Genomic DNA, 24,211 nt, shown 5'->3' on the forward strand with positions numbered 1-24,211 from the left:
CCCAAATGTGTGTTCTACCCCCAAAAGATTCAGGTGTCTGCGCCGAGCCCCTCTGCTCCCTTTATGGCTGTAAGGGTATCAGGCACCGGCGTAAGTAACTTTGCGGTCGGATTGATTGACGCGCGAGGCCCCACCGCCAACCATTGGAAAGGGGGATCTCGTATCGCCGAGGCGCTGGCCCGCACGCTTCTGGTAGCTTCCAAGGAAAATAAGCAGCGTGACATCAGGGCTTTGTTTCAGCAGTGAGGCCCCTTCTGTTTGTGTTTAATATCGGTCGGAGAGACGTGGAAAGCCAGCCAGTCATCTTCTCCTGTCCCGACCGCCGAGCTTTGTGCTTTGGCGGCAAAGTGACGGCGGTGCTGCATGTCTGCCGCGCAAGACCCTCCATCCTTCGCTCTCCCTCTTTGTTCGAAGGTTTTCTTTGCTCTTGGATCTCGGTTCCTGTGAGGCCACGCAGTTTTGACTGCAGGGAAATCAGATCTCACAACACCGGGAGCCAGTCGAGGTTACAGAGGGACACACAGTGAAAATAAAAACTAACCGACGATGGAGATCTGGGGAAGGACGATGTGAAAAATGATTTCCGGACCAAAACTGACAGTCAGAAGACAAGTGGAGAGAGGCAGAGGGGGACATCAAAAGGGAACTGGGTGGATTTAAGACAGATATTTAGAGGGAAAGGAGGGGAGCGTATAGATGAGGTGAGAGTAACGCAGAGGGGAGAGGAAAGCAGAAAAAGAAAGAAGTGAGGGGAATCTAGTGAAGGCCAGCCACGTCTGGGTGGTTTTCCTGAGGAGAGGCTCTTTGATACTCCGGCACTCACACTCCAATGCATTCAGACAGGAGTTGACAGTGGTTTCGGGCAGCGGTTTGTCTGGCCAGCAAGCTTTGATTTAGAAGACCCTGGACGGTGGGCCGAGTATTTGGCTCTTTGATTTTTGCTAAGTACCTTGGATGGAAAGTCAGCCCTGTTTTTCTTTCTTCTTCTCTTCCTTCTCCTTTTTCTTTTAGATTGTCCAAACCAAAGGCTAATGTGTTCCAAGGCTTTTAGTTTTTTATTGTTCAGTTTTCTGGGGGGGGGTTTGTGGGAAAATTTACAAAAGATGTAACTGGGGTGTCATGTTCTGTGTTTTTCTGTGTATTTATTTCGAGTTTTCTGTGTTTCTGAGCCTCCGTGTTGTCCTGTTTCCCCTTGATTGTTCCCAGGTGTGTCTCGTGTCCTTGATTACCCTCTGTGTATTTAATCCCACCTGTGTCCTTTGTTCTCTGTCGGGTCCTCGTCTGATGTTTCCCAGTCCGTCGTTGCAGTCCATTCCTGTGCCTTGTTGCTACCTGTGTTGAGCCCTGGATTCTGCTCAGCAGTGCTGCCTTGGTTTTTTGGACTTCTTTTGGATAATTTGTCATTAAAATACATCATCATTTACTTTGTACCTGGGTCTCAAGCGTCTGCCTCACCTCCCACCACCACACCACATGACATGGGGTTTGGCAAAACTAACTGCGACTGCTCTTATCTAAATACTTGAAGTGAAGAAATGAACCTATATATTCTGCTGACAGGGGAAAGATGGAACTGTTTCACTTTACGAGCATGCTAGCCTGCACAAACCTGCCCCTTGTTATACACTTCACTTCGTACAGAGGGTTTGGACCCTCGGCTATTGAGAAACTGTTCTAAATAGAGCTAACAGTTAGCTAGACTTAAAGAGCTAATGGGCCCGCTATTAGTTGTTAGCTCTAGCTAATGGATGCCTTAAACAGAGGCATGGAATCTTACGTTTTAACCATTAGCCAATTGCTAATGTTTGACTGTGACGTATGCAATAAGCCAGTTGGATGATATGAGGCTTACTGGAAAATACCTACACTGTAAACAACCATCCTCCACTCCAAAGTGCTGAGCTGAACCAGATGGATGTTGATGTTAATTCAATATTTTGGGAGCCTGGCCGACATTAGCTGAACGGCTTTGTTCACTTCCTCCCCTGCTATTGCTAAAAATACAGGCAGACTACAATTCTAAAACAGCTCAGAAAATCATCGTTCACAACTTCTCCTTTTGTTCGTTGATTGGACCGGTTGAAATTTTACCAGAAGAATCCAAGTCAATGGGAGAAATCCCAGACAGAGCACTGGAGGGCGATGAGAATCAAGCGGAATTGTGAATGAAGGCAACAGCCAGCCTACAAGTATACTCAACTTTATAAATCACATAAAAACCCCAATGAGGTGGAATGAAACTGATGGTTACAAGAAATGAAAAAGGTTGGAGTGCATAAATGCTTTTGCATGGCATTGTAGCGGTAAGCATGCATAAGTGGATCCACTGTGGTGCAAAAAAATAAAATAAAAAAATCCCTCCAGAGAGGACCAAAGATATGCTACAAAAAATAGCACCAAGGGTGTGTGTGTGTAGGCGTGCGTGCGTGTGTGTGTGTGTGTATGGAAGTAGAAGAGAGGATGAAAGAGGAAAGCCACTGACGAGCTGCTGGCGAACAATGTTAATAAGCTGTTGGTTTTTCTGGTTTTTCCTCTTTTTGCAGCAGCTGTACGCCGCACAGCTGGCAAGCATGCAGATCTCGCCGGGAGCCAAGATGGCGCCCCTCCCGCAGGCGCCCAACTCCTCCGGCCCGCTTTCACCCTCCAACCTCAAGAGCGAGAAGCGAGCGTCCAGCCCCGTCACTCAGATTAAGGTGTGTGAAAATCCGATCGGGAGAGGCGTACGATTGTTAGGAGACGGACCCACCGAGCCAGCGGCTCGTACGTGTTCTCCTGTAATTAATAAACGCAGAGTTAAAAACGGAGTCTTAATGCGCGCAACAGGCAACGTAATAACACAAAAGGAAAGAGTGAGTTCAGAATGTGCGCTATGGGAAAACACTTAAGCCTTGACGATTAGCGCAAAGTTAAAAAATAAAAAAGTGAGAGGCTGGAAATTTGGAAGATGTTGAAACGATGATCTGTGCACGGCCCAGTGCTCTTCACCCTCAATTAGTGGCAGCTTATTTAAAAGTTGCGCTCTGACACACACACACACGCAGACAGGACACTGGCGCTGGCTGCTGTTTGGCAGAAGCCCAGACCTCTTCACTGGAGAGAGCGCGCGCCTCATCTTTACTCAACAACCAGGCGGTAATGGAAACCACGTGTGTTTGTGGGGCACAGCTGCAGCCGGCGTCACAATAGGCCGCCGTCAGAGCTGGCCGCACTCAACCAGTGGTGCAGAGCCCCACCCTCTGCTAACCTTTGCTCTGCATGTACTCCCCCCATCCACATTGAACCCCCTCGCTGTTTTTCCACGACAAGGCTCATCCTAAACTCCTCTCCTCAACACTTCGTCAGCTGCACATCGGATCCGTGTTTGTGACGCGTTCGCAGCCAAACCGAAAATTCAGACACCGACACCAACGGTGGGGACGCTTGTTTTTGTTTTTTGTTTTTTGATAATGTATAGTTACAAGAATTGATTTGTTCTGTGTTGAGACAGTTCTGTACAGAATAATTCAGGTTGTTTTTGCTGTTGTTGTTGCTTGTTTTCAAAACAATGTCTCAGATCATCCAACAGATCTTTCTGTCACGGACAACTTGAGTAAATACTAAAGTTAGTTTCAAGGCTTAGTTAAGAAGAAAACAGCTGTCCTACAACGGAGTATTGCAGCCATGCTGAGAGAAAAATCTAAAATTAAAAAACAAAAGTTATTAAAATAAATTAAGAAAACTGCAAGAATAAAGTTGTAAAACTATTAAAATAATGTCTTATAAGATTTAAAAAGTCAGTGTTACAAGAACAAAGTTGTACGAGAAAAAACAATATGAGAATAACGGCCTATGAGAATAAAGTTGTAATAATATGTCAGTGATGTCGTAATATTACCAAAATAAAGCTGCAACATTGTCACTTTATTCTTGTATTATTTTTTTACTTTAATTTTGTAGCATTGTGACTTTATTTTAGTTATTTTGGCCAATTTTAAATGTCAATATCAGAAGTGAAAAAAGCGGATCGGTGCAATCCCTAGTCAGAGAGTGGAAACAAGAAAATACAAAAATATCTGGACTTTATGCCTTTAGTTTTTCTGTGGAACATTTCTAAAATCTCATCTTGTCACATGAGTCGCATATCGAGTCCCAGCGGGTCTGTTGAGCAGAACGCCTGTTTACGCCCCTAACTTCTCTTCTCTTTTCCGGACAGGAAGAAGGATCCACACAGCCATTGAACCTCTCCGCCAGACCGAAGACGGCCGACCCGTATCGCTCTCCGACGTCGCCCACGCAGAGCCTGCTGCCCAGAAACAAGACCAGCCCAGGTGGCCTGGGCAAGGGTCGCATCCCGAGTCCCATCCCCAGCATGGGCCGAAACGCCTCCCTGGGTAGGTGGCAGAAACACCCCGCCATACCGAACCCCGTTGAACCTGCAAAGTCACGTCGTGTGTAAACGCGCTTCCTCACGTCTACACCGCACATCCGCCCCCCCCCAACCCCCCTCATCCAACACACGTCCTCACTTCCGTGTGAAAAAAAAAAAAAAAAAAGTCCCTTTAAAATGGAAAAACAAAAACATCACGCAGCCAGGGGGTTCGCTCCTCCCTGCCACCCACAGACACACTGTGCTGCTCCGCGTATGCCTGAACGACTGCAGACACCTCAACCCCACCAGGAGACCGCTGCATGTGTGTGTGTAAAATCTGAGTGAGTGTTTGTGTTTTACAGGAGTCCAAAGCCCTGTATTTAGCCCCAATGAAAACCTGGCAGCGGAAGCAGTGAAACCCAGCACACGTTATTTGGTTTTTAAGAGCTTCCTCGCATTATTGTCTGCCCGCGCTAGACCTTTTATGCCCCTACCTCCGCTATCTGTTATTAAGGCCAATCTAAAGCCTCTCATTATACCACTCCCCCCCTGCTCCCCACTCCTCACCCCCCACCCTCCACCTCAGAAAACAATTTCACCGGCTTCTCTATTGTGGCTTTGAGGACGAGACGCTTGTGTTCACTGCAAAAGTTATTTTTCGCCCGTTTTCAGCGGCCACCCAAGCGTACGGTGCCTTCTTTACGCGTGTGCTAATTAAACGAGGAGGGCAACGGAAACTTTACATCCTTTTTTTTTTTTTTTTTTTTTACTTCTTTTAATTCCTCAAGTGCGCATGTGGGGCTTCAAAAGTGAGGAGCGTGGCGCACAAACAAGCAAAGCGGGAGGGAGGGAGGTTCCCCTCAGCCCCTAAAACCAGAAAACAACACGTGGGGGCCGTGATGCGAGCCCAAAAATCTGATCTTGGGTAGTTAAATGTTAAAATATTCTCTACTTTACCTAAACTAATTAATAAAAAACAAAAACAAAAAGGAGGTTGGTCACAGTAACAATTTTGAAATCAACACATTTCTGGTCTAGTTTCAAGAGCAAATATCTTTGTACATTTGAAAGAAGTCAACTTGCAAGTAACTTTTCAGCAAGATATAAAATTCCTTAATATTATTGAATAAGTAATAATCTGCTAACTCCACAAGCATATTGTTTCACCTTAAACAAGACATTTCCCCCATGTCATAAGTGGAAAATATCTGCCAGAACTTTTTCATCAATACTAAGGAGTTACTCACTTCAAACAGTCTCGTACGGTGCTGAAAAGTTCCTAATAAGTTAGTTTTGTCTTATTTCAAGTATGGAGAGAGACATTTGCACCAAAAATACTTGGTGAGATTGTGTTTCTGCGGTGAAGGTCAAACCAGGCTCTGTGACAAGACAGGAAGGACATTTTCTACCAGTTGTCTAACATCCCAATTCCACTTTTCTACTTTTCTTTAGTAAACTAAATGTAGTGATTTAGAATCTTAAGATGCAATTTTATCTAACCTTCTTGTGCGTAAACCAAGTGTTCATGCTTTCGACCGCTCTCCTCCTTCTGCTGTGTGCAGACATCTTGTCCAGCCTTAACTCGACGGCGTTGTTTGGGGACCAAGACGCGGTTATGAAAGCCATCCAGGAGGCGCGGAGCATGAGGGAGCAGATCCAGAGGGAGCAGCTCCTCCATCAGCAGCAGCAGCAGCCGGGCCACCAGAGTCTGGAGGCCAAGCTGTCCGCACTCAGCAGCATGAACCTCAACAACAGCAACAAGGTTAGAGGGACGTGTGTGTACAAGTTAGGACGTGCCCACTCTTTTCACCAATGAGTTTTACAGGAGTCAGTGAGGTGTAATCCGTTCAATAATACCAAACCTGAAAGGAGCAGTATTGTGCAAAATCAAAATTTTTTAGCTTTACATCATGCTATATTATTCCCTCATCAAAAGCATGTCCTGGAGTGTTGCTTTGACTCTTTCATGCATGTTTGAGAAATCCATTAATCTCCATGGCAACAACATAGCTGTACAAAACGCCTGGGTGGACCTAGCCCCGCCTTTGCGACACAGCTCCTCCTCTGAGCTCCAATTTCCAAGCTTCTAATCTTTTGAAATACAGAGCACCCCTCCCACTCAGCTCCTTCAGACTAGCTGGCAGCAATTAGCAAACACCTGGTGGAATTGCTCGTCTCCTGAGCTCGTTATAGGAGCTACTTCTCAGTGCAATGCTGGTAAAAATGTTAAAGAGCCATGTTGTGATGACTTGTTGAAGTTTCAGAAAGTTTTTAAAGAGACATTGTCATGTTCAAGAAACATGACAATGTTTGAGATGAGTCACAACTGAGATTAGGTGTTGAGACAAAGCAACGTTTTCCCAATTTGCTGTTGTTCACTTGTTGAGCCTGTGTGAATTGTAGCCTTAGGTTTCTGTTCTTAGCAGAGTAATACCCGAGGTTCTAGGTATGAAACGTCTTTCATTCATTGATGGTGTTCTGCGTGGTATGGTTGTAATGAGTAGCTACTAAATTTGAGCTGCTCTTGCCCTGCTGTAATCAGTCTGATCTTTAAAATTAATAAGGTATTTTTGCTCACAAAACTACTGCTGACTGGACAGTTTCTTGTTTTAGACAATGTTCTGTAAACCTGTGAGAATGTTAAGGAAAATCCCATCAAATCCACAGTTTTCTGAAATGTTTAGGCAAATCCATGTGGTATCAACAACAATGCAATGTTTGGAGTCATTGAACATGACATTGTCCACTACGTAACTGGGATCCAGTCCTGGATACGAAGTCCAGTTGTTAGCACATTTTAGACATATCTGTGCTACAGCTATCTACTACTATCTACACTGTACCATCAAGTAATGAAGAAACCTGATGAACCCAGTCTTTTCAATCCAGTGTATGGCCCAAGGTAAAACACCAAACGCCTCTGGAACAGTCACCAAAAAATCAAGTTGTATCCGGCCTTTCCCAGCCCAAACCAGTGTGCAGAGAGCCATATGTTACCAAGTGTTAGCAAGGATTTTTGGCCAGTTTAAAAGACGTTACACATAATACTAATGTACCAGCTTTGACCTGCTGAAAGGATTCTCCATTTCTCCCCCTAAAGCATTGGTTTCTGTCTCTGTTGCCCTAAAACATACACTTTCTTGGAGAAACGGCGACACGCACCTCCGTGGTTCTGACGCCGATTCATTCCTGTGGCGCATTTTTCTTTTGTATTACCTTGGCTGAGTGTGTGGGGTTTCTCCTCAGACAGTGCCTCGGTCTGAGGAATATTCATGGATGATATTTGGTGTCATTTGGCTCGGGCTGCTGCTGCTCTTAAGAACTTCTCTTTTTCTCCTCTCGTCTCTCTGGCCACCCAGAAGCCAAGAGCTTTGAAGAGAGAGCAGCTGGGCCAATGACAAGTGATGGTTTTGGCTTGTTAGTGTGTGTATATTTGTGAGCTTGCCCTGACGATGTGAGTGGGACTTTTTTTTTTCCCCTCGGTTTTTGATAGATCATGTTAACATTAGCTTATGTTCATTTGTGTGTCTGTCTGTGTGTGTTCGGCCTGGTTGGGGCGTTTTAGCCCAACTTACAGGGTGTGTTTCAGAGACACATTCTCCTCCTCTAGAGATGTTCAAATCAGAATATTGCAGCAATATACCGATCTCCAGTTTTTACAAAGCTTTGACCAGCTAATAAGGATTTTGGCCTCCCAGCTTTGAGTCAATTTAGTGTTTATCAGCTGGCACAGAGGCACTCTCTGCGTTTCCATTTCATATGTGAGCAAGTCAGTATCCTGCCAATGTTGAAAGTACACAAATTTGCAATTGCAGTGTTTCCATTGACTAAGATCTTGTGTTCTTATGCTTGTTCACGCCTTAAGCCAGTAAAAATCATGACATATATTCATATTTCAGAGTGTTGTTATTTGCAGGACCTGCTCATGCTTACGTATGATATGTTTGCTGATCAGGAAACATACAGTTGTTGAATTTCTCACAGGCCGGCAAATAGTTGACAGCAAAAGGAAGTGTCCAGTTCGGTCAGCAGAGACATTTCTCTTCAGTCTCTTCGGCTCATTTCTGTCCATTGGAGTGACCAAGCTAGAGTCTTTGTACTGAGATCTTCCATCCACAGGAGAAATTTACACTCCAAAACATCTTCAATCAGTCTGATCAGCCAATTATGGATTCTTAGGATCAGACATTCCAGGGGGGGGGAACAAAAAACAAGGGGGGATAACGCGATTACGCTGACTCTCCTGTGCAATTGATCCCATGTTGCTCAAAACCAAGCAGATAAAAGGGGAGGAGAGGAAGTCATAAATATTTTAGGGGTGGAGACTTTGAACCCTCCTCAACCCCCAAGTAGGTCATGATTGGTGTGCTCTCAGGATGGGCTGTTTTTGAATCTTCTGGACTTGTTTGGCTTGCATCTTTAGGAAGAAAAACATCCGAAATCTGGCGAAGAAGGAGAAGAAAATCCAGCGCCGTTCACAACTTTTGCTCCCGAGTGGGTTTTTCTTTATGAGTCATTATACCAGTAAACACTGAAAAACTCATAAGCATAAATTATACAACAGCTGCAGATAAATTCCTTATAAAAGTTTAATGTGACTTGTCTGCTGCAGGTCCAGCTGAAAGTACCACGGAGATGAGTTTGTGCATCAAAGCGATTTCTTTTCTTTTCTTTTCTTTTTTTTTTTTTTTGCTTACAGTAAAAGTCAGAAACAGTCACACGTTAAGGTGGGCGAGGACCGCTGCAAGTCGTTGAAACTCGACATTTTCCAACTTTATAGGAAACAAAACCAAAGCAATGCAGTTATTTAGTTTATAGCTGCCCGCCTACAAATAAAAAGCTCACTGGGAAAGTTTTACTGATTGTTTCCGCCGGCGCTTGTTGTCATGTTGTTGTTCGCCACCTAACAACAGGCACTCAGGCCTCGTTTTTTTCCTACTCAAATGTAAATGCATCAACTCTTGGAAAAAAAACCCCCAAAAAACCTGGACAAACATTTCTGTTGGTGTCAATGTTTTTCTTCTTCTTCTCCTATTTCCCCCCAAACCTCCCCAAAGACTTCGCTCTGTCTTAAACAATTCATGGATAGAAGTTGCCGGAGAGACCCAAGAGTGTGACTCAACGCTTCCACCTTGGGGAGGCAAGAAGAGCGCCACTCTCTCTTTACCTTGGACCGCCTTTTGTTTTCTGTTCGCCGACTAAGTTTCCGACTCCCCTTGAACATTTTAAGGCTCGGTCCTTTTGTTTTATGAGGCCGCACTGACAGTGGATTTGGGTTTTATTGAGGAAAAGGGGCAGAAGCTGAAACCGATACCTTCGGCGTTGAACGTTGAGCTATTCATTGCTCCAGCTGACTCGGCTCAAACCGAGTCGCCGGACGGCGTTTGTGTTTGTTTCGTTGTGTGTGTATTTTAGTCCCATAGGCATTTCTCTGAGATGTAAAAAGTGATCCGAGCCCTCTATCTGTGTGTGTGTGCGTGTGTGTGTGTGTGTGTGTGTGTCCTGGCTCTGCGCTGGCCTTGGCCATGTTAATGTCATTATAGCTGGTGTGCAGACTGCAGGCCCGGCCAGTTAGTGGCATTGTTGAGTATCACCTTACGCTTACGTTGCTTCCAGCTGGCCTGCGGCTGCCAGAGCTCACAGAAATAGTCGCTGTGTTTGACTGTGTGAGTGCACACAGGCATATGCAAAAGAGAAAGAGAAAGAGCGTGCACTCTCATTTTGATCTCAACAGTCACAAAGCACTCAATAAGCCCTGTTAAGCATCTGAAAGACTGGCGCGTTTAAGCTGCTCGCTTATTACGTGATGACAAACTGGACGCGGTCGTTTGTCACATTACAACATAAGAACAAAGAGGCATTTGGGGGAATCGGTGCAAAGTTGGTCCTGCATAATAAATTGGTGTTCTTGGTATATGTATCTGGCTGAACGCCAGCAGACTGGATCCAAAAGCAAAAGTGGTTTAAATTTGTGAATCGGTTAAGAAAGGACATGAATACATCTGTTTTCTCGCTCCCAGCTAGACTGATAATCTCATGAATATGGTTCATTGGAATTTTGCTTCAATGCTTTTAGCAACAAGGCAATTCAAAGTGAAAGCATAATGCAGTAGCTAATTATGAGACGAGCGATAAACATTACATTTTATCTAATGCCATCACGGAAAACCTTCAAATATACGTCAAATATTTTGATAAATGTTCCAGTTCTTATTATCAAAGGCGATTCTAAACAGGCTTGATTTAAAGGTACTCAGTGTTTCGGCAATTTTGCTGTTTTCTAGAAATTTGTTCCAGAATAGTGGAGCATGGAAGCTGAATGCTGGTACCCCATGTTTGGTTCTGGTTCTGGGGATGCAGAGTGAGCCAAAACCAGAAGACCTGAGTGGTGTGGAAGGTTGATACCATGGCAACAGGTCTCACCTGAATCAATTACCAGGCCTCTGTAGAATTGATGAGCTGAGTTGGAGCAGAGACGTACAAATCTTGTAGGACGTGGACTATTGAGGAGTAGAGCTGGACATCCGTGTTGAGGTACTTTGGTATGTAGAGCAGTTCATGGTTTGTTCCTGGCAACTCTTTTTAACAAACCACACTTGTGAATGTGCTGCACTTTAACATTTATCATGCCTGAAGAGTCTAAGATTGATCTCTTAGGTTGTTTGCAATTTTTCTGAGCAATTTCTAACCAAGAGGTAAATGTATTGTAGTATTAGCTTCAGGGAAGATTGACCCCTGTCTCAAATATTTTCCTCCTGTGACTGATCTTTTTCACATTGAATGGTGGATTTTGAATTGTTTCCAAATGGCATTTTAACCCTTTCAGAATTTGGGCTGCAGATAACTTAATGACCCAAATGAGGAAAACTGCCAAACGTCCTTCTCATTATTAATTAAACGGGATCACTTGATTAGCACTCGTTTAAATAATGTTCCTACATTTACTCCTACGTCTGCACTTCAATGCATTGGGTGGATTTTTCCATTTAGGTTTGTTTTTTTAATTGAAATTTGATTTTATGACCTTGTAAAGACCAGGGGTGTCAAGATACATAAAAATCATACAGTTAACAGAGGGAGTTTTTTTTTTTTTTTTTTTTTACTATAACTGTTTGCCATATTAAGAGAAATTTCACTGCCAACAGAGCGTAGATGTTGTTCCACCTCCAGTGTTTCATTTACGACCATTAAAGTTACTTTCAAATTCCCTTTACGTCGGCTTTTCAAGGACCGATCGCAATATATGTACAAATTTTGCAGTATACAGGAAGCATAAATTTTGGGCTCTTTAATTTAATACGGCCCATTCCACAGAAAGTCTTTTGTCTGTCCAATGTTAGCGTTGGTCAGTACACTCGCACTGTTACCGAGGAGAACAAGTGACTTGGTTCTTCTTTTTTAGGAAGCCTGCCCAATGAAACTAGGAGTCCTGATTAAAAAGGGTAACAACCATAATTTTTCTCCAAATGATGTCTGGATGATATATGCTGAAGCAATATATTCCAAAAGAAGGAAAGTGGAACCTTCAAATAGCCTTTTGAGTGTTTTATTTTTAGGAAAATGACCTGGTAGGTGGGAACAAAGGGCCTTGAATTGGAGAAGTTGTGGGGGAAAAAAAGAGAGAAGAAAGGGGGGTGAAAAAGACAGAGTAGGATTGACTGACAACTCCATCAGCCGAAGAAAATCTGAAGAAGGAAGACGGAGAAAGAAAAGAAAGGGGGGGGCCTTAGGAGGTTGCCAAAACTTGATTGGTCCTGGAGGAGACAGTAAACGGTTGTGGGTCAGCTGGAGCGAGGCTGTGCTGGCAGAAAGCAAGTTGTAACTGTGGTAATGAGCTCAATACAGTATGAATTAAAAGAAGAAGAAAGGAAAAAAAAAACACTGCAAAAGTTTGGAGGATTGCCTTGGCAACGGTGGCGGGATGCAAAATGACAAAAAGAGAAGAAACCGAGCAGAACAAAAAGAGTCGAGCCACTCTTAAATTTAGAACCACACGGTGAAGAGTTGAGACGGCCGCATCAGCTGCTGGTATTTGTCTTTGTGTTTTTGAACAGATTAACATTTGTAAAGCGAGTCTTGCACTTCTTTTCGACCTCTTTCGTTTCTGTGTATACACGTACTATAATGAGAGACATCTATTGCCGTACTCCGAAAAAGGGCAACGATCCAGTCAGAAACCAGCAAACGTGCCGGCCAAAACTATTTCAATCTCAGCTAAACAAAGGGAAGACAGTTCCTTATTGCATTTGCCACAAAGGGACTTTAAAGAAGACCGAAAAAAGAGAGCGACCGCAAAGGGAATATCTAAAGGATCATCGACTCAGGGGCCTGTCGTTAATCTGCCCGTTGGATCTTCCCAAACTCTGCTGATGATGTCTTGGTCCATTTAGCAAAACCCCAACTTCTTTTTTCTCAACTTTTCCGTTGGTTTCCTCCCGTTTGCCGCAGAGTCATCTTTCAAACTGTTTAACCTGTTTAAACATTGCAAACTATAGAACATCTGACATCCAGCCTTTACGGACAGATTGCCAAGATTTCTCTCGCCAAATCTTCAGAAAGAGGCATCATCCGATGTGGCCTTCCACAAGCCGTCCTTTGGCAAAGCATGAGCCTGAACGGGAGGTTCTTGGTGGACTTGAGTGGCTACATTTCTTCTTTAAGCTGGTTTTCCATTCCTTACTTTATCTCACTCTGTCGCTCTCTCCCTCTCTTTTTCTCTTTTCTTTAGTCCTTTGTTAGGAGGTTGCTTCCTGCGGTGAGCGTGGCACTGCCCAGGCACATGTTCTGTGGTAGGCCTGATTACAGCCCTGCTGTAGTGCTGACATTGGCCTGCACCAACTCCTCATCTATAAACACACACACACACACGCACACATTCGGTGGGCCCTAAGTTCCAGCAACTCTGCCAGCAGCTACCGCGGCATGACTTCACCCGGCAACCATTCTTTGCGTCAAACAAAATGCCTCTGTCACCAGAAAAAGAACGGGAGCTAAGTGGGAGGGAGGAGAGAGGCAAGGGGGGGGAAAAAGAAGAGAGAATAAGAAAGGGAAAAGAAGGAAAGAGTGTAGGATGTGCGGTAGCTGTGTGAAGGGGTTTTATGTGTTCGGACGCACTTTGGGATAATTTTAGCCAAGACGCAACCGAAGACGAGCTGCTCAGACATTGTCTATAAAAGTGGAGTGGCAGGAAGATTTGCCAAATTAGAGCAAGCATGTGATAATGGGAAGATGAAGAACACAAAGAATTAGTCGGGTCTCAAGCTAATGCATCAATCAGACGATGATTTAGGCCGATGTTTGATGATTTTTGAATATCAGCTATTTAGTCTACAGCCAAGTAAGTGCTTGGCTGTAGAGAAGGTGCAGAGCTGGGAGGTGCTAACAAGATCTTTTGCCACAAGATCTTCTGAACAATATTTTAAATATTTTCTAAACTGAACACAAAATAAATTTTGTCAATGTTTTTCTTTTCCTATAACAATTCTTCTTGACAGTATATCCTATACTGTTGCTCAGTTTGTTTCATAAACATATTTCAATGTGATTTGGCCACAATATCACGACTCTGAGTATTTTAAAATCTGATAGTTTGGTAGACTCTATTGACCAAGCAGGTCGACTTGGTAATTTGACTTCATAGGTTTTCATAGCTACAACCTTTATATACTCTGCTACTCCATCCACAAATGCAATTTCTATATAAATTGCTCCCTACAAAGGAAAAAGATATGCGATATATTAACCTTTCTGAAATACAAAATACATTTTGTAAGCATTGTTAGGATACTGCAACTGGCTAACTGTTAGCTTTGAACTGGATAGTTGGGATTTACTTCCAAGCTATTGGGGCAAACCTAATGTGCTATTTTATCACATTTTTCAATAACCTTGACCTCATTTGATCATATTTTCTTCAAATTCTGCGTTTTCACGAAATGTTAGTTTTAAAAACTATATTTCTCCCCAACCCCATGCACCAATTGTTGCACCCTAGGAGACCGTTCAGTCAACTGCAGCTTAGTAAGCAATGCAGTTTGCACGCGCTGTGAGAGCAGGTGGCTCCTCTGTCGTCATCTGTCCTGGGGGTTCTCTCTCCTCTGAAGGGTGTGTGTGAAGCTGAGCAGATCTGCACATAAGCATGGGTATCAGATGAACCGTGTCCACCACCAGATACTTAAGAGGCTCAAGTACATACAGAAAAAAGCTATCTCTTAATCCATCTCGTCTCAAAATATACATTGATTTTTCACATTGCAGATTCCAGGCGAAAAAGATGAGAGGCATATAGATCAAAATGATTTGAATGGAATGTTAACGAAAATCATTGATGAACAATTCAAAACCGCTGCGATTCTTTTTTCTCACGACGCTACACAAACCGATTGCCATGGAAACCGACTGACAACAGCCACACTAATTTATCAGGATTTAGCACCAAAAATTCAAACATTTCCCTCATAAAGAACAGAACATTTAGTCGACTGCAGTGATATGTCTTCAGCCTTGATGTCTATTTTGCGATTATTAGTGATAGCCTGAACTAATTACTAACTAATTCAACCACCTTCTCTACCGATGATCTGTTCGAGAGCTGATGTGTGGGTCACTTTTTTTTTTAACTGAACTGAAACACACTGGATTCTGCAGCTGATCTACAAGTTAAGGTTGTCAAAGTCAAGCTAGCATAACTAACCTACTTTCCTCTCCCTCCCTATTTTTATTCAATTAATTTTTTTTTATGACCTGTGAAATGTGGTACTCTTGCACCTTGTTAACTAGCTGTCATAGTGTTGACAATTAGTTAACAATTAATTGCAAAGCACAGCGTCCCTTAAGCTAAAACCAATGAAAGTCATCGTCTGTGAGCACCTTTTTACCTTCCAACAGAACGCTGGAGGTCGGAATCTGTGTCTATGAAAAACCTTACTTAAAATAAACAAACAAGGCTTAACCTGGTGGGGTGGCAAGTAAAGCCTGGCAGCCTGCCAGGCTCATAATACACTGGGGGAAGCTCTGAAGTTTATACAGGTTTTCCTTTGTTGCAGGAGCGGCTTCACTACGAGACTCTCAGCCAGCATCTGGGGAAGCTTGGGGAGGATACAGGGAAGATGGTCCATCGAGTCATCGACCTGACGAGACCAGAGGATCTGGATGGTGGGTGCCTCAGTTGGACCTCCACTCCACTTTTGAACCAAACCTTTCCTGTCTTTGCTGCATGTTATCTGTGGGGGGGGGGGGTTTCTGATGAGATTTGTAATAATCCAGGCAACTTAATATCATTGATAGATGTTTCAAATCTACAAGTGTTGGTACAGATATAGGTAACCTACTCCAGTTTAGTTGGCTCCAGGACCTCACTGAAGTATGCCGGTGTCTGGCGTCTTTGAAACATTTAGATGACATTAGCTGTTAAAGTGTACTATTTGTCTTCAGTGTGCAAAACCAAAGCCGGACGGAGCTTAAGGCAGTCCGGCTTTGGACTGCCTTAATGATGCCTAGAAATGATGAGAAATGACATCTGAGTACCTAATGGTCCATACGGCCTGTAGTCAGCATTCCACGCAGCATAAAATATTCTCCTTGGATATTGCCTTGGATCACTCTGACCTCAACCCACCTGTTTCTCATAAAGCACCAGTGTTTACACAAGATGAGAAGCTGAGGAGTACTCATCATGACTTAGTTTAGAGGCAGAGGATAAACACAGGAGCCTGGGGACTGAGATAGTATCAGTGCGGAGCAAACCGACTACAGCGTGCAGCGTTCATGTCAAAGAAGTGGAGGGCATCCCAGAAAAGTCGCTAGACTTTTGTTGTACTTCTCAACCCAACAAACAGAGGGTTAAGTTCTTTGTCAGACTTAGTTTTTCTAATGGAAAGATGGGAAATGAACCTGAGAAATATAAAGCAAATGTCTTTGTTTGTCATCTCTTAGGGAATAATATCACAGAGGCACGGGTGTTCAGAGAGGCACGAGGCAGGAACAGCAGCGAGCCCCACATCAAGAGGCCCATGAACGCCTTCATGGTTTGGGCTAAAGACGAGAGGAGGAAGATCCTGCAGACCTTCCCCGACATGCACAACTCCAACATTAGCAAGATCCTGGGTGAGAATCTTGACTACTCCACTTTGGTCAATGAATGTTTATTTCATTCAAGTTTGCTGGCGAACTAAAGTATGAACTCCTCCACAGCAACAGCTAAAACCAGTATGAAAGTTTCAAACGCGCTTCCTTAAACAAACAGTTAAGCAATGCCCAATTCCAGACTGGAAAAGGCAATGGTCCACCAATGAGACCTTCATGTCAAACAAAATAAAAATGGTTTATTAGTTCAGGAGTTATTTCCTGCCCTAAACAGATACATCACTATCATTGTCCATGTATTTGCTCAATTCGACAATTTTGAAAATAAATGTATTTAATGGGAACACGTTGATTTCGGTTTGTCCTGTCTGTCTCTGTGTTCCCCTGCGACAGACTGGCAACCTGTGCAGGGTGAACCCGCCTCTCGCCGAAACGTTCGCTGGATATAGACACCAGCAACCCTCCTGACCCCATTAGGGACAAGGGTGTACAGAAAATGGATGGATGGATGGATGGATGGACGGACGTCAATTTCGACAGACACTATTGTTTGTCTTATTCTTCCTCATCCTAGTGCCAAAACTTTTCATCGACAACGGGAAGTTGTGGCGCGCCTTGTTTTTTAATGACTTATTGCGTGAACAAACTAATCGAATTGTGATATTAATTGTTTCTTATTTGATGGAAACACCATAATTGCGACATTGTATTTTGTCAACATTAATGGAATACTGACAAAGATTTGCGCACATCTGTATTGGAAACGCAGCTACATAAGCGACAGACGACATAATTGACGGTGTTCTACTCAGTTGACGCATATTGTCAATATACATTGTCTGGGTATTGTTCCAAACAATAAGCACTATCTTTGTAATGCTAGCTGTACTAATTATGCTAACTGCTAATGTAGAATGCTAAATACATGTGAGATCTGTCACTGTTTTGTTTGCTTTAAAGACTATCTAAAGATGCTTCATTCTAACAGGCCATAGCTTCGCAAAACTGGATACAAATTTTAAAAAAACAACACAGGTTTAATTCCTAGGAACAACTTTTCTGCTAACTCAACCCAAGATATCCTCCCTCCCATCCCAAGATAAAGTAACATGTCTCCTTTTTTTTCCCGCCGCTCTCATTAGCTAACCCTCCCTCTGTATTTCACAGTTCACAGGGTTCCTTACCAACAAGCTGCAGATTATGAGAGGCACTAATGTGTTTTTCAGGCCAGGAACGCGGCACACACAGAGCTCCACTGTGCCACCTTGACTGGTGTGATGGATGCATTCAGTTGAAATCCTTGTGGATTCTGACCTCCTCCACACAGATATCCATTCACGCCGCGCTGAGCGTAACGGCTGCTTCTCGAAGCATTCCTAAGACCTCCGATGTCCAGCGCAGAGTCGGGAGCCAGCAGAACCTAAATGCTGCTCCTGAGTAAACGGACCGCTTTTTTTCCCCTCCTTCAGAGGTTCTGTGGTGTTGACTTGGTTTTGATTAACAGGCGTCATTATTTCAGTGAAGAAAACTGGGAATAAGTCCCGTCGGCCGTTATTATGCTTGCGCAACAAGACTCCGAAAGAGAGAGAGAGCGAAAAACGAAATTGTGTACGTGTATACGACCGTACGTATACAGAGCATGTCCTTCCAACACAAAAACACAGCTGGACCTTTTGGGGAGAAGGTGGGTGGCAGGCTCGAAACAAACTCCCCTGTGTTTCCTGTGTCACAAAAGTACAAGGAAAGTTTGTGATGAACCTCGATAAACAGACAAGCGAGGCTGAGTGTGTATAAGCAAAGTGCTTCACAGATGTGCTGCCTTCCCGCCGTAATGGCCTCGTCCACTTGTTCGGAAGGTCCTCTTTACCAGGAAACAGTAGAAGTACACAATGTATCATTCTTCGTGGGCTAAGAGGGAGCAGACAGGAATCCACTCCTGGCTTTAAACAGCCTCTAATACCTGATGGTGGGTTGTCAGGTTAATACGACGGAGTATTAGGACTATTATAGATTGAAAAAAATAAAGAGGAGTGCATTTCTGCCAAAAAACTAAGAAATTTTGAGTTTAACCTCATGCATTTATTTTTTTTTGAAAAACAAGGAAATGTATGAGCTTCAAAAGTGGAAAACTTGCAAGAAAGAAACAGAAATTTTCACGTTTTTTTTCTAGACAATTTCTGAGATCAATCGCGAAACTTCTGAGCTTATTTCTCGTATGTTTTCCTCTTCAAACTCAGAAATTTCCACGTTTTTTTTTCTAGATATTTCTGACATTAATCTCAAAATTTCTGTGCTTCTTTCTAACAATTGTTTGACTTCTAGAAAAATGTGTGGAGATTTTTAAGTGTCAAAAATCTAAAATTTTCAAGATTCGTTTTGTTCTTATAAAAAAAAAAAACAACGTTGCCACAGATTAAGACATTCAAGGTAAAAATATTTAAAAAATAAAAAATACAGCAGGAAAGCCGAAATATAGATTACAAATGTATATGTTTTAAATGTATTATTCTTTCACTCTTTTATATGGTGGATGTCTTCATAAATTGCATGTTTCAAGTTCTCGTTGCAAGAAAGAAAAGACAATAATTCCAACGCTGCGTTTCAGGTTCTCGCTGGAAAGCCATGACCAATCAGGAGAAGCAGCCGTACTATGAGGAGCAGGCCCGCCTCAGCAAGATCCACCTGGAGAAATATCCCAACTACAAGTACAAGCCGCGGCCCAAGAGGACTTGCATCATCGACGGCAAGAAGCTGCGCATCGGGGAGTACAAGCAGCTGATGCGCTCGCGGCGTCAGGAGATGAGGCAGTTCTTTGTGGGGTGAGTGTGGCTGTGGTTTCACTCTGTGCTTTCTGAGCCTGTTTTTCCATTTCGGGTGACACGTCATTCCTCTCTTGTACTCGTAATGGCAAAAATGACGAGATAAATCCCATTTTAGGGATCTATTCAATCAATCAATTTTATTTATAAAGCACTCGTCATACTAAATTACCTCAAATATTCAGATCTTGCAGTACAATGAACGTGTGCAGCATTTTGTTACTCTGACAGACTGGCGACCTGTCCAGGGTGAACCCCGCCTCTCGCCCGCAACGTTAGCTGGGGATTGGCACCAGCAACCCTCCCAACCCCATTAGGGACAACGGGTGAATAGAAAATGGATGGATGGACGTTCATTGTAAATAAAAAGTGGTCTGAGATTGTCAGAGTCCAATAACCTTAGATAAAATTACAAATGTTGTAACATAATTTCATTTCACTGAAATTTATTCGTACTGCTTCTAAAATTATTATTATTATTGAATAATCTTAATATTTTAAATGTCATCAAATGTTTTTAACTTTTTAAGTGATAGTTTAGAGACTGTGGAGAGAGAGAGTTTCTTTTAGAAATTTCATCCAGTAGCTAACCCTCATGTAGCCTTCGTTAGGCTAATTGTCCAGTCCAGGAAGCTGAGGCTAAAGGCAGCAGACTTTTAACTTCCTAAAAGAGATTAGAAGCGTTTCATTTCCAACGTGACATTATTAATAGCATCCACACAACCTACAACATTTTTGATAAGAATTATTTGAAGATGGCAGAAGCATTGTTTTAGCTTGGCTTTTTTCAGGCTAGCCTCTAGCTTCAGCCTGTGGACCAACTAATCTGTGTTTTATATTAAACGAAGACATCAAGAGTCTGTTGCAGAGCAGATACAAACTACTTACTATGTTTCAACTGAAATTTACTTTCAAAAGGCTTGACTTTTGTTTTGTTTGTCATGCTGCCTGCTTTCTGCTCCTTTACATTAAGCGTCGTTGCTAGCATGCTAACTACTGTTAACGTTCTAATCAGAGTGACGTGGGATTTTCCATTAGTTTTCACATTGTTACATTTTTCCCCTAACAGACAATTTTTGTCTGTCGTGATAGGAAAGTGAAAAGTCAGGAGTGTGCAGAAACAAGGAGGGGAGGGGCAGCATCATGTTACTCTGTACTCCATGCAGCCTGTGAAGACTTAAATCCAGATTTTTTTATTTAAAAAAAGAAGGATTTAATTTTTAAAACATCAGTATTCTAACCCTAATCTTTGAGTATTTATTTTAGGCAAAATACTTTATGATATGCACTTTGGTTATTTTGTACTTTATTGCTTTGATTATGTTTTTTATGTGCTTCTGTGCAAAATGTTGCCATCTGAAAGTATCAAATTTTTTTAAAATTGTAATATAAAGAAAGCAAAAATGAATTATCAACATATACATATTTTCCCTTTTTCTCAGAGCAGTTTTTGTGCTATTTTACAAAATGTTTCGATGACAACTGATTACTTTATTTGAGGCTTTATTCTCTCTCATGTGTGCTGCACTTGGAATCCTTCTGGAAGGTCTGGAGCCCACTGTGGCTCCATCTGCGAAATAATTCAGGCATTTGCTTAAGAACATTATATTTTTAAGAGAATAGTCAGACCAGAAAGGTAGGGGGGGTGGGAGGGGAACAGTGGCATTGTCTTTAATGGGAACCAGTCGCGGACGTGTTTAAAGCCATCTGAGTGGTCTGAGTTTGAGATGGATCTACCAGAGGCCGCGGCTTTAATCGGGAGCGATTTTTAATAGCTTGTCATTTATTAAATCAGGACAATGGCGGGTGCTTTGCGGGCAGCGAAACCAGAGACAGACAGACAGAGTGGAATATGAAATGTAAGCAGATGTTTGAGAAGGGAAAGAGAGCGGGGCAGACGTCACAGGCTGAGTGCCACATTTTCTGTGTGTGTGGTCAAGTAAATATGAAAAAGCGCTCAGGCTCTACCCGGGCCTGGACTTTCAGTTAGAGCCGCGCAGCTAATCCATGGCACAGTCCACACAGCTAAACCAGCGGCGTCTTAATGTGGCAATGAGGACGGGCAAAGACACTAGGGTGAGAAACGATTTTCCCGTTTCATGTGGTGCGTTTGGAGGCCTGTTTAAACAATGTTTACCCTCATCCCATTTGTATGTCTGCAGGCTAATTAGCTTATTAGCGCTCCGTGCTAGCTGGTCCAGAAGACGAGCTTTATACTCAAGTGTGTTTTTCTTTTCTTTTAATCCCGGCAGCAGGTTCACATTCAAGAATTTTTAGAAAAACATCCCAATTTCCTCTGAAACTACCATTAACTTCTTCATGTTAAAGTTTTATATCCATCTGGGTTTTGAATTACTCTTTCTAAAGAAAAGTAAACTCACCTTCCCCTGTCATAATTGATTGTGATTTGTATTCAGTTTACGAGAATACCTGTACCGCAGAGAGTACCCCTGCCAAAATGTTAGGAAATCTGTCAGCAGAACAGCAACTATGTTCTGTTTGGCTAGCCTGTTAGCATGCTGGTTTCAGCTTTTATGTACCAACACATGGAACAAAAGATGAAATTAAATAAAATAGCTCTAGGTATTCAGTTCTTCAGTGCAGACAAATTACATTTTCTCTTTGTTATAACTCCCTAAATGTATATTATTCCAGTCCAGTTTTTAGCATGCTAATGTAGCCAATGTCTATGAGTGACCATGCTGTACTTACAGTTACAGCAAAACAAGCCAAAAAAAAAAACAAAACAAATGAAAGCAAAACACATATTCTCTTTCACTTTTAGGGTGTAATTTTAACATTCGAAAACAATTTATATCTCAAATGGTGACTTACGTTTATAAAGGCTGACAGTTGGAGTTCGGGTTGCACTGTAGGGAAGGCTGTTTGGTAGCAAAAAGCTAAGTAGGAGACAACTGGCCCTAGAGGAGAAAATGTCCTGTTTGACTATCTGTGAATGGTTGCTATGGTAATTCCAAAGTAGTTTAGTTCATTATGTTACAGTGTGGAATCTTCCAGAAGTGAACGTTGTGAAGCCATAGAGTGAATCTGATTCTGTTTAATAGAAATAATTCAATAACTCTGTGAAGATGTTAGTTCTGAACTGAAATAGGATGTATGTGTTTTTGACCTGGAATGCATTTGCATAAAGATTTTTATTGTAGTTTTGATTTAAATCTTACAATGGCGAGATATGTGTTTGAAGTTGTGTGTTGTAGTTCACCAGAATTCAACATGGGTTGTCTTTCTCTCCCTTTACTTTTATTTTTTTCAAATCCCAGGCCTCAACCCCAGATTTCTCTGGGCAACAGCTCAGGAGGCGTTGGAGTTTACCCGGGCGCTATTACCATGGCGACAACGGCGACGCCCTCCCCGCACCTGACCTCGGACTGCTCGAGCACGTCAGGCAGCCCCGAGCCGAACATCCCCGTCATCCAGAGCACGTACGGTGTGAAGTCCGAGCCCGGCGGCGGCAGCAACGGTACGGGCGTTGGCGCCATGGATCTCCCCGGTGACCCCGCAAACGGAGACGACGACATGGACATGTACGAGGACTTTGAGGACGAGCCCAAATCGGACTATAGCAGCGAGCACGAGACGCGGGAAGTGGTCAGTGCCAACTGACCGCGATATGTGGGGGCGGGGGGAGCGAGTAAAACAAAAACGTGACAAAAACAGCGACTCCCTTTAAGTCCAGAGAGAAGAACTCTGAGAACACAGTTCATCACGGAGACCTCCGGGAAGACTTTGTACCGAGCATGCCCAGGCAAGATCTGAAAGACTTGTGGAACAGTGTCTTGACAGGCGCCCCGTTGAAGAAAAAGGGGCTGAGGAGGGACAAGGTGTCCCACGAACACGACCTCAACAATCATTCAGACTTTGAGCTGACATGGAGCTGCAGTTTCCTACACTCTGACAATCGTTAAAGGAGCAAGAAGAGCGAGACAATGAACAAATGAGCAGCAAACAAAACGCATCACAACGCGGTGTGGTTTGTAGAGAGCATGCATGTTTTTTTTTGTTTTTGTTTTTTTTTCCACGCATCACAAAATGCTCTTTGACAGCTATTTGGTCTTAAATGTGTAAAAGAGTGTGTTAGTTTTACTATTATGACGTATTTGACTTTCCGTGACCCGTTTGGTTTTCTGTCCCACGGTCTCTCTAACAGGTCTCACTGCCTGTACAAACTCTGGACTGTCGAACTTGAAATTTCAAAAGTTTTTCATATAAATTCTGATTTGTGTTACCTTCTTAGTCTTATCTTATTTTCAACATAGTGCTAAGCCTTTCCCCCGACCCCTTACAAACTGCTTATATTACCTTACTGTTATGTTTTTTTATTTTTATTTTTTAAAGAAATATCCCAGCTCAGGTATGATGTGCCAGCTTGTGAATGTCGTTTTTTTTTTTCTTTGTTTCCATAAAAGTAGAACTTTTAGCTGTTCCATAGGTAGGATTTTTCAGACTGTCATTGTAATATAGGGAGTTAAATCCCTTATTATTATTATTATTATTATTATTATTATTATTATTAAGGAAGGAAAAACCCATACGTTGTACAGTTTTCTTCAGATGTGCCAAACATTCACATTGTCCCGGGATGTTGTAGTCTTAATTTCCAATGCTGCAAAAAAAAAAAAAAAAAACGAAGAAAAAAAAAGTCTTATACAATCACGTTTTTTCTATTTGGTGTGAAAGATTGTTTTTTCTTTTTTGTTCTTGTTTTTAAGTAAAATGCTGGTTCCCTCCCCCCCCAGTCACACGAACGCATCGCATTGTGTCGAAGCCGTTTCACTTCGAGACACATCGTAGCAGAGTAGCTCATTTTATTTCCAACTGCACTGGTGCTTTCACGAACCACGTTGCTCTTCGTTCCTTCACGCCAAACCAGTTTGCTCGAACCTTAGCGTAGTGCTGTATCAGCACTTATGACTGTCCCTTTAAATCAGGCTAACGACAG

At 42.8% G+C, this 24,211-nt stretch overlaps 1 protein-coding gene across 4 annotated transcripts in view; it reads left to right on the forward strand.

The window, feature by feature from the left end:
• The window catches only part of LOC122835349 (transcription factor SOX-6-like), a 143,918-nt gene extending 120,287 nt beyond the window's left edge, over positions 1–23,631 (forward strand). For all 4 annotated transcript variants that reach the window (XM_044124351.1, XM_044124352.1, XM_044124353.1 and 1 more), the window contains 7 exons: positions 2,544–2,693; positions 4,193–4,370; positions 5,911–6,110; positions 15,394–15,502; positions 16,283–16,453; positions 19,038–19,251; positions 22,533–23,631. In XM_044124351.1, coding sequence (XP_043980286.1) covers positions 2,544–2,693; positions 4,193–4,370; positions 5,911–6,110; positions 15,394–15,502; positions 16,283–16,453; positions 19,038–19,251; positions 22,533–22,875 — 1,365 coding nt within the window. In that variant the 3' untranslated portion in view covers positions 22,876–23,631. The remainder of the gene's footprint in view (positions 1–2,543; positions 2,694–4,192; positions 4,371–5,910; positions 6,111–15,393; positions 15,503–16,282; positions 16,454–19,037; positions 19,252–22,532) is intronic.
• Positions 23,632–24,211: the final 580 nt, after the last annotated feature.

The sequence above is a fragment of the Gambusia affinis genome, linkage group LG08 (assembly GCF_019740435.1).
Source record: "Gambusia affinis linkage group LG08, SWU_Gaff_1.0, whole genome shotgun sequence".
NCBI lineage: Eukaryota > Metazoa > Chordata > Actinopteri > Cyprinodontiformes > Poeciliidae > Gambusia > Gambusia affinis.